Genomic DNA, 10,063 nt, shown 5'->3' with positions numbered 1-10,063 from the left:
GGGTTGTCTCTGGAAGGTCAGCACTGCGTCCGCGGAGCTTTCACTTCAGCCGGGTTCAAAGGAACGTACCATTCAGTTTCTATCCGTCTCATTGTCCACTCAGCCACAGACACTCAGGGACTCACTGCAGACTCCCCCCAAAATGGTTGAGTTTTCAGTGTAGTGCACTTTGGTGTGTGTCCTGCAGATTTAGTATCACTCCAGCAGCGGCATCTATGGCTATTTAGCTTATTTTATGTGCAAGTACAGTCTTTCTAACATGGAAAGATTCTTATGTGCATCCATTATCTATAGATTAATATGATATTTCTATAGATAATTACACTGTTGAAACTGCATTATTGAGTCTATATCAAGATTTGTTGGTTGACAGGGTGAAAGCACAATACTGGACATGGGCCTGGTGACAGAGGAGAAGTCGACTAAAAGCAGCGCCTCTTGTAAAGTTGTCAAGCCTGCAAGAAAACGCAAGCAGTTTCCGGTGAGTGTTGTTCTAACATTTTACAACTAAATCCATCTGTGCATGCATACTTGTTTCACAGGGATCACATTTCCGGTATGTCGGCTGAATTTTGCTCAAAGTAAAGATTAGATATCAACTATTTCCCGAGTACTGAACACATAAAAGGAAAAAAGCTGCACTGTAAATTGGTTATGGCTGGGTGCGCTCGATACGTTTTTATGTTTCATTCATGTCAAATGAAAGGCTACAAATCCCCCCTTCTCAGATCACATCTCAAAGTCACATCTTAAGGCAGCTGTTTACCGCCTCTATACCCGGGGGTGAAAATCCCGCCGTCATGGAGAAGGGCAATATGTGATTAATTGATTAAATACGGGGATAAATGCACACATTTTCAAACAATCTATGCTGAAAGGCATTCATTTAGTTTTACTTGAGCTGGAGAATTTTTTTTTTCTGTTTTGGGGTGGGTTTCAGGCGCTGTTTGACCATCTAACATGCACTTTGGTTGAAGCATAACTGCGCTCTTAGTATCCTTCAACAAAGTACTTGTAGGATCATCAAACCATGTGATACATTTCCTCCCCCTAGTCTGATTATCAAAGTGACGTGCCAATTTAGCTCCCTGCCTTCATTCTTTGATATCTATTACATGAGTCACTGAATACATTGAAGATTTCCACACATCTCTCCGACATGAATTACAGGAGCTGCGGTTGTAAATTCTCAAAACTGATAATCGAGCCTTTATGCCCGTTAATGCAGGCCCTGTCAAACTGTCTTTTTTTTTCTTTGCACTTTTGAATAATCGCAAAAGTGAGCCATTGAGGAGAGTTGGAATGTAAAGGGTTAGCCAATGTTATCCATTTCTGTGACAGCAGACTTTTCACAACTGAAGCCTTGAGTTAAACATAATGATTTACCGTATAACATATTTTAAATACTTTCTATTAAGCATACCCCAGCCTCAAGCGTGACATGATGGTCTCAATGCTAATTACAAAGCTATATGTGGTAAATGGTCTTAACACAAGGTTCAAGGTTCTTTATTGTCAAACTAACATACAGTAGCTACAGAGTAATTATGTCGTTGAAAATCTTAGGTCACAGGCTTCTCCAACAATGCAACACAATAATACAGATAAGCAGACAATATTAAAACAATATTAAAGTATATTATATTAAAAGTAATACAAAAAAGAAAAATAGTTTTTTAAAAAGTGAGGAAAAAAAGTGGAATAGTGCAATTCAAGTCTATATACAAGTTATTGGAATGATATATTAGATAATAGATAACTAATTACTAAGTAGCAGATGAATGTTATGAAATTGTTTCATATTGCCTGCACTGCACATTCCTTCAAAGTGTCTATGTTCTTGTTGAAAGAATAAAACAAATATATATATCTGCTAACACCCATCAACAGTATTCAAATCAAGGTGTAGTTTCACCCTTTAGTACATGTACTACTTTGCACCCATTCATAAATAACATGCAGTCTACACCACTACACAAACACACTTTGTAATCTGTTTGTGCTGCGTCTTGCATTTAAAAGCCCTGATTTGATAATGACTCTTGGGCCAACATGTATCTTGATGTTTTTTCCCTGAGATGTTATAATTTGCATAACTTAAAAATCATGCTAATTAATTATCATGTTTGACACTAAAAAAACACAAATGGGATAACAGAAATAGTAACAGATATTGTATGGCAGGTAGGGTTAAGCCGGTTTGTGCCAGTGTGTATTTATTTTAAAGCAGTAGAAGTGGCACTACTAGATAAATAAAAGCTACACGCGTGTTTTCAAAGCGCTGGGGGATTGACCACATGTGCCAGACACTCCACTTACAAGGTGATTTGCTATTGTTTGCTTCTATGAATGAGTAATAGGAGCAGTGTGGTTAGCTGCTCGCTAGTATCTCAATAAGACTCACACACATAGACTAACCTTAGCTCACCTAGGATAGGGCATTTCTGTTAGTATGAATCCTGAAGATAATTCTTCGGCTCTTTTGACTAATTATTAAAAGCGTCCAGTTTTGATGGTCGATATGTTTTTATGGAGGCATGTCACACTCATCAAGCCTTTTCCCATTAAGCACGCAGACATTATGCACATTAAGGTCAATTAACTTCCTGATAGAAAGGGTTGAATGTGTGCTTGGCAACCTTAAGTGAAGCATTCATTTGTTCAGCTCAGGTCACACGGTTGTATGTTTAACTTATTAAGTGACTTGGGTCCTTTCTACAGACTGTTAGATTCAGGACTTTCAGGGACTCTAAACAGAGTTTAAAAATGCTCAGTAATAATTGTAAACTGTTTTCTGACATTGTATGGCTTTGTCAACAGATGTGATGCTTTTATAATTATAAAGATCCATTTGATCCATTGTTAATACTGATGAGTCCACCGTTAATGGGTTGTTAAACTAACTATGTGTAGGCTGTAATGCTGCGGCAGTTTGTTGAGTGTGAAGCCAGTTTTTTTTACTTTGACCTCTGTCCGCCTGTCTGAGCTGCTTGATTTACTGAGTGTGACCTTTGACATCTGGAGGGGGCTACGTCTAGTTCACTGGGTCTCTCATTTGCAGCGTAATCTTTTCAAAAACAGTTTGTGTGTGTGAGCATATTGCCTGAGTTTGAACATGTGCTTTCGACTGTCTGTTCGTGTCTTTTTGTCTAAAGCTAACAGCCGCTTTTACTTTTAGAAATTGAGTGAGAATATGAATAATGCCTGAGCTGTGGGTGTTTCGTTTTCATTCATCCTGTCAAACAGATTTACTGGAGCGCTGCTGTTTGTTTGAGTGCAACTGTTTAACATTTTCGGTTCATTTGTTCTCAGTTACGACAACGATGAAGTCAATTAGAGTTGTGCGGCTTGCGAGGAATGCTTTAAAAAAACAATGTTGGCTTGATGTAGCTTTGTTTTACACTACAGTAAAGGTTTTGTTTGCACCATTGCACCACATCATTTGCATTGCATTTGTTAAAGAGTTGTTTAATATGCCACTGGGCAACACTAAAACCATTTGATCTTTGAGCTTCAAGCACAGAATCTTGTGTTTGTTCAATCTGGTGTGCTGAAAGACAGATGACCCCCGAGGCGCTTCTGTCGTCCGTCTTAAATGCAAACTGCTGTACCTACATGTACAGCAGATGAAAGCTGCAGCGCTGCTCTAATCAGTGCTGACACGCTGATCTCACAAGACGTGCTCCACTTTCTGCTCCCAGTAACCCAGTAATGGGAATGTCTGAGAAAGTGTGTTTTTATGGCTATTTTTAGTTAGGCAGAGACACTACTACATTTCTTTGAACTTGAAACGTATCTTTTCTCAGCCTTGCTTGACAGTTGCTGCTTTTTTTTTAGGTAAAGTAAGGTTTGAGAACTGAACGTCTGCCACTGTATCTGAAACCACAGCTTCAGATAGGTCAGCTCTCTTTGAATTCACTCCTCTGCACAGAATGAAATAGTTTTACTGGGCGTTTGAAACTGGTCGCACTTTCCTTGTTGTCAAACAGCCAACATTCTCGACATATTTCCGCGCTGCTGCAATCGTGAATGCACCATTACAGGAAGGGCAGTAGTGTACCTGATGAACCCTAATGTAATTCTTTCCTCCCTTGCAAGTTACTGGCTGCACTGCAGATTGACTGTACCGACACTGCTTTGAAGTTTACAACTCTAGTTTAACAGAGCTGAAAAGGAAATGCCATAATTCACTGGCTAATAAGTCAAGCTACAGTTTGATTCTGTCCAGATAGAGAAACAGAAGAAATAAAGTGTGTCTAATGTAAAAACAATAAATGCTCTACTCACATTTCCTGTCAAATAGACCCCTTAAGCTAATGCAAGGTGAAGAGTGCTTATCCTCACTCAGATACTAGTGCAGCTGTTTTATTGTTGCTCACTGGGATGACCTTTTCTCAAGCGTGCGGGATGATTGGTTGTATTTCCTGAAAGGTTTCGTTTATTGCACAGCCAGCTACAATATATCCAGTGATATGTCATAACAGCTGACAGGCTTAACTCTGTTTTACATCTTCAGAACATCAAACTGTAACATACTGCTCCAGCAATAACAGCCTTTAAAGCTGAGTGCCAGGATGTTGAAATGTAAACCCCCTCCTCTTATGCCGACAGGTTGAGAGCTGCGGCTTGCTCAAAGGCAATATGGGCATGGGCAACAGCTACAGCGGGGTGGGGAGGCCGTCCACGGCACAGGTCCATAACGGAGAGCTGGGCGGGCACAGAGACAGGACGTCTGACACCTGCTTCCCAAAACAGGAGAAGAGGGAAGTGGAGAACGGGATTCCCAGAGACCTTGCCTCTTACCAGGCAGAGGACAGCTTTCAGAGTCTGAGTCCGTCCTCAGAGAACGGATTCCTCCACGGCCGGGAAGAGCAAGACTCGGATAAAGAGAAGGACGACAGCCCGACGACGCCGTGCAAGAAACGAGGGAGGCGGAAACTGGAGCGCCCGACAAAATGTAAGTTTTTTTGGCTTCTGCTTGTTTGAATCGGCTATCTTTGGATCTGCTCTCAGGGAAAGTCATGTGACTATAACAAGATGTAGAGTAATGAGCTGTAATGGATGACAGGCTGAGGGGGTAACTCAACACTCAACAGAGCACTGACACCACCAGTTTAGACCAAGGGTTTTGGTCCCACTAAAACTGCACCACCTCAGTGCAGCAGCAGAAACCTTAGCATATCCAGATTAGAAAGAGAGAGAGAGAGAGAGAGACGGAGAGAGAGAGAGAGAGAGAGACGGAGAGAGAGAGAGAGAGAGAGAGTGGTGCTGTTAGGCAGATTTAAGCCAATATGGAGATTAATAATATCACTTAGCCGCCCCTCCACTTGCTGCTATTAGTCTCCCTCTCTGATAGCCACGTGTCTCCCGGCCGCAAAGACACCGGCTGTGACCTTGATGAGGAGTGCAGTAAATAAAGCCAGGGGAGGAGCAACCCGTCTCCTGGCAACCGGCCTCTGTTGGGAGCAGTAGGTCCGTGTTGTGGCCGGCGCCCCGTCGGGGGCCCTGCCAGGTGGATGGCGTCAAGCCCAGAAGTCTTTACAAACTGAGTCTGCTCTCGGTATTCACCTGATCTGCAACTAGGATCTGTTACTTCACTCTACAGCAGAAATCTGGGGTGACCCTGTTAGCTTATTGTGTAAATGGCAGAAAACTAGGTCTGCAGGTCTCCTCTCTAATCTGTGTTTGAGTCCAATGCTGCTCAGATTTAGTGGTCAAACCAGAGGGCATTACACAAGTCTAAATATCACACTCATTTCCCTTGAAAATTCATTACAAATGTTTGACATTGCTTAAAACTACGATAAGGATCCACTTTCAGCAACAACTCTAAATTGTACACGTAAAGATCATTATATCTATGCTAAACTGTTCAAAATACCACAAAAGTACACTAGCTCCTACATATTTATAACACCTCGAATTCGGTTTGCGCAGAAGAAAAATATAGGGAACACAATATACAAATGCAATACAAAACCTTTGAGCAGTGTGGTTAGCTGCTAGCTAGTATCTCACTAAGACTCACACACATAGATTAACCTTAGCTCACCTGACAAGCATAAAAAAACCACAACAATCCCTATCGAAGAAATCACTCTCATACTGACTGACTAGCTTCACAGCATCAAATCTTAACCACGAAATAAATGAATATAAACTGCGGCAACATCAATAATTGATTTATTCCTTAGCTCCGAACACAGTGACACTCATAAATTAACTCTTAAAATGTCACCCAGTATGTCAACATAGACTGTTTTAAAGCGTCGGTTTGAATATAATGGACACGCAGGAAGTGTCTTTCACATTTTCAAGAGGCCACAAACAGCAGACTGCATGGACTCAACAGAAAGAGGAACAAAGTTGTCAGCACAAGCAGTTTTAGCCACAAAACCGTAGAACATACTAGATCAAAGTTCTGCAGGTCCCTCCATACCTGCAGCAGATGATGGTGACATGTTTTGTTTTTTTTCTTCTTTGAGGCTGCAGGCGGGCAGCAGCAGTCATGTTGCAATGTATGAACGAAATGCAGGATAGATAGTTTGTTGGATTTCTTTCCATTAGAACATCAGAATATTATGGAGGGAAAGAGCAATATAGGATTACAGCATAGTAAGCAGGGTCGGTGCAAAGGATTGTGGGACAAAAGCAGGTGGTGTGCAAACACATAAAGTGTCAAGTACTGCCAAGAGTTACTTTGTGAACGGACCAAATACACGGTTGCATCTGCATGACGTCTTTTTAAAGCACTAAACAGCAACACTATACATACAGGGAGATATTAGTTATTATTACTAATCAGGGTTTGAATAGAGAGAGCTTTGGTGTATTAGTCTTAGAGAGGTGAGTCCTTGGTGGGGGGCAGTGTGTTGGATCGATAGTCTGCTAAACAGGGTTTCTGTTATCCATCTGGAGGGCACAGAAAGGATTTCAGCTCCAGCTATATGAGAGCCCTCTCAAACTGCTGAGGTCTATCCTCTGTGGGCAACATTAGCCAGAACCCCTCACAAACCCAATGACCTTAACAGTCTGCACCGCCTCACCGATTTGTTATATAGTCACTTATTCCTGATGAGGAGTTGTTGAGGATAAAAAGGAGCATGGGGGAGAGAGAGGGCTCAGCTACACATGGAAAAACTTGAAGAGGCTGCTAAGGGAGCGGACTATTGTCTGGACCCGGTGTGCAGGGCACTTCACTGACAGGCCGGTGTTGGCCGTGCAGAAAACATGCCATCAAAAGTTGTCCTCGGCCTCTCAGGGCTCAAGTGTTATGATAGTGTTTGGGCTGCGACTCAGCAGATAGCCGTGTTTACTCAGGCTGTGCCATCATGCTAATTTAAGGCACACTTGCTTACATTGAAAAGTAAACGCTGCGAAAGTAAGGCCAGGGGTGTTTGGCTTCTGGGATGAAGCTGATTTTGGCTTGTTTATCTATTTTTCTGCTGCTGCTGCTGCCATGGGTGAAAACCTTTCTCTGCTGTCTTAGTGTTTCAGTTGGGTGGTGTCCATGCTCCCTGGCTAACCCCTCACTGCTCTGCTGAACAAAGGAAAACAATGCTGTTAAAGAATGAATAACATGGAACTCCACATCTTAAATCACAGCCAAGTTAATGGGAAATCCCAACTGGAGCTTTTTATAGTCTTTTTTTTATTAGACTGCGGTTTTAGCACATGTTTAACCAAATATCTTCTGTGCTATTCTTGACAGTCTTTACCCTGCTGCTGCACCTTCGCTTCTGGTTTTGCAACTTCCGCTGTATATCTGGGCATTTTCTTTCCTGTGGAAAATATTTGTCTTTCGAAGAAACCGCTGATAGTGTTCGAGGGTTTTCAAACCTTACAATACATCAGGGCTGGAACTGTTTATATCCTTTAGTTCATCCAAATCAACCTTACTAGAAAAAGTTAAAACACTCCATTACTAAATGGAGTGTTTAGTAATGTCCTAAATGAAATATTTTACTTATGTAAAAGTTTAAAGAGCACAATGTGTTTAAGTGATAGTAATATGAACTTCCCGTGACATCTACTGTAGGCCAACTCCAACTTAATCGACCTTAATTTATATTGTGAGCATATTTTGTAGGATCGACCATAACTCAACTGCAGCAATACGAATTAAGATAAATCAATTTGTTTTATCCAGAGATATGCAGCATTGGGGAAGTGTGCAAATATAAAGAGTATGAAATTACAATATGTATCGAAAATATACACAATGCCAAAACAGTATTCATCGTAAAATATGATAATGTTAGGGATTACCTTATAGGTATTACAATATCAAATGTGCAGTATAGGTACTGTAAGAGTACATGGTCAATACAAAAGAAGTGTATGATCATGTCCATATTGCACTTAGTTATTGCATGTTAAATATGTAGGGAGAGTTACTCATGTCTTGATCCTGCTGAGGCTTTGGAGACTGACAGGCAGATTACAAACTCCCCCAGAGTCATGTTCAAGAGAAGCAGTACATTGTTACCATCATGCCTCTCTGTCAGTGGTGGGAGGGGTCCTGCTAATAGCTACCAGCTGTGTGTCGTGACGGGGGGGACATAAGGTCAGAAGTGTGACTTTAGCCAAAGTAAACCTGAACCGGGTCCATATTCATCATAACCTGGGCAGCCTCTCCACATGCTCTGCTTTGTATCAAAGTTTCACATGGCTCCCACAGACGGTTTAAAAAAAAGGAGATCAATTGAGGAGTGGCTCTTCCAGAAGTTTTAATATATTGACTTTTACATTTGATCCAACAAGTAGGACATGGGCTGATGTTAGCTTAAACGGGCCCTATTGTGTTAGAGAAACGTTGCCTTTGTAGATTGCCTTTAACATGTACATGCACACAAACCTATACCACACACTACAGGACAGGGAAGCCCCCTACAAGCATAATAGGGCCTATTTAACACGATTGGTTTAATACATCTCTTATGTGGGTTACTGATGAACACAAGGCCACCTCGTCTCAACGCAGATACGAGGATAACGGATGTGGTCAAATGTCCTTCTCTATTGAATGATTCAGGCCATACATTGTGTCGCTGTCTTCTCTCTAGATGTGGAGCACAAGGAGGAGGACCGGCGCGCTGCAGTCAAGACCGAGGTAAGATTTCTGCTTCATTCAGTCTTTGTGTTCTCTCGCGGATGTAAGTCTCAAGGTGTCTGTCACACCACGGCTGTAGCTTCCTTTGTGAGGGTGAAATACCCTTCCTGTCACAAACTGTGAAGCCTCTGCTTGCCAGCATGATCGATGGCTGTGCTGCAGCTCGAACAGAAGCATAACAGTTTTTCTTTGACTTGACAAAGGGCAGCTATTGTGGCAGAAATGTTGAATACAACTACATTCTGCACCTGACTCCTACAAACTGGTATGTTATGAATACACCAACCCAACTAGCAATTCTCTTTTGTGTTATGACTTACCCTGGATTGTAGGTTGATTGAATGACAGGTTGTACGGTTTTTGAGGGCAGGTTTGAGTATTCTTCATGACTATAGCTGGTCAGGACATTTTGGGAAATACACCTACAGTATTTGCTTTCTTGCAAAGAGAATATCTTTTTTCACATTTATCTTAGCTTAGCAAAAAGTCTGGAAAGCGGCGAGCCCGGCTTTGTCCAAGGATTTACCGGTACATTTGATCCCTTTAGGAAAGGCACAGTTTTGTCATTTTGGGATATACGCTTATTTGCTTTTTTAAGCTTGAGTTAAGAAGATTGATGCCATTCTCTCTGTTAGATATGAAGCTGGAGCCTGTAAGCGTATCCTAACACAACGAGGGGAAACAGCTTCCCTGCCTCTTCCTAACAATAACTCCCCAAACCAGCATCCTTGAACTCACTAAAGAATACCTCATATGTTGCCTGTTTTATCTGGACAAAAAACAAGTTCAAAAACAATTCTTATCTTACATTCAGCAAGAAAGTTAACTTCTCGAAATATCAAACATTTCCTTTAAGCTTCTTTTTATGTATTGTTAAATTGTTTGGCCAGCTACTCTCTTGATAGACTAGAAGCTTTGCATCGTCGACTATCTTCAAGGTTCAGAAAACAT

General features: G+C 41.5%; 1 protein-coding gene across 2 annotated transcripts in view; it reads left to right on the top strand.

The window, feature by feature from the left end:
• The first annotated feature begins 378 nt into the window (after positions 1-378).
• Positions 379-10,063, top strand: part of LOC307013322 (DNA (cytosine-5)-methyltransferase 3A-like) — a 34,308-nt gene continuing 24,623 nt past the window's right edge. For both annotated transcript variants that reach the window (XM_079640680.1, XM_079640679.1), the window contains exons 1-3: positions 379-481; positions 4,612-4,957; positions 9,066-9,112. In XM_079640680.1, coding sequence (XP_079496806.1) covers positions 395-481; positions 4,612-4,957; positions 9,066-9,112 — 480 coding nt within the window. In that variant the 5' untranslated portion in view covers positions 379-394. The remainder of the gene's footprint in view (positions 482-4,611; positions 4,958-9,065; positions 9,113-10,063) is intronic.

The sequence above is a fragment of the Notothenia rossii genome (assembly GCF_949606895.1).
Source record: "Notothenia rossii genome assembly, chromosome: 7".
Lineage (NCBI taxonomy): Eukaryota > Metazoa > Chordata > Actinopteri > Perciformes > Nototheniidae > Notothenia > Notothenia rossii.
Note: the sequence above shows the minus strand (reverse complement) of the source record. Positions and strands in the feature narration are given on the sequence as shown.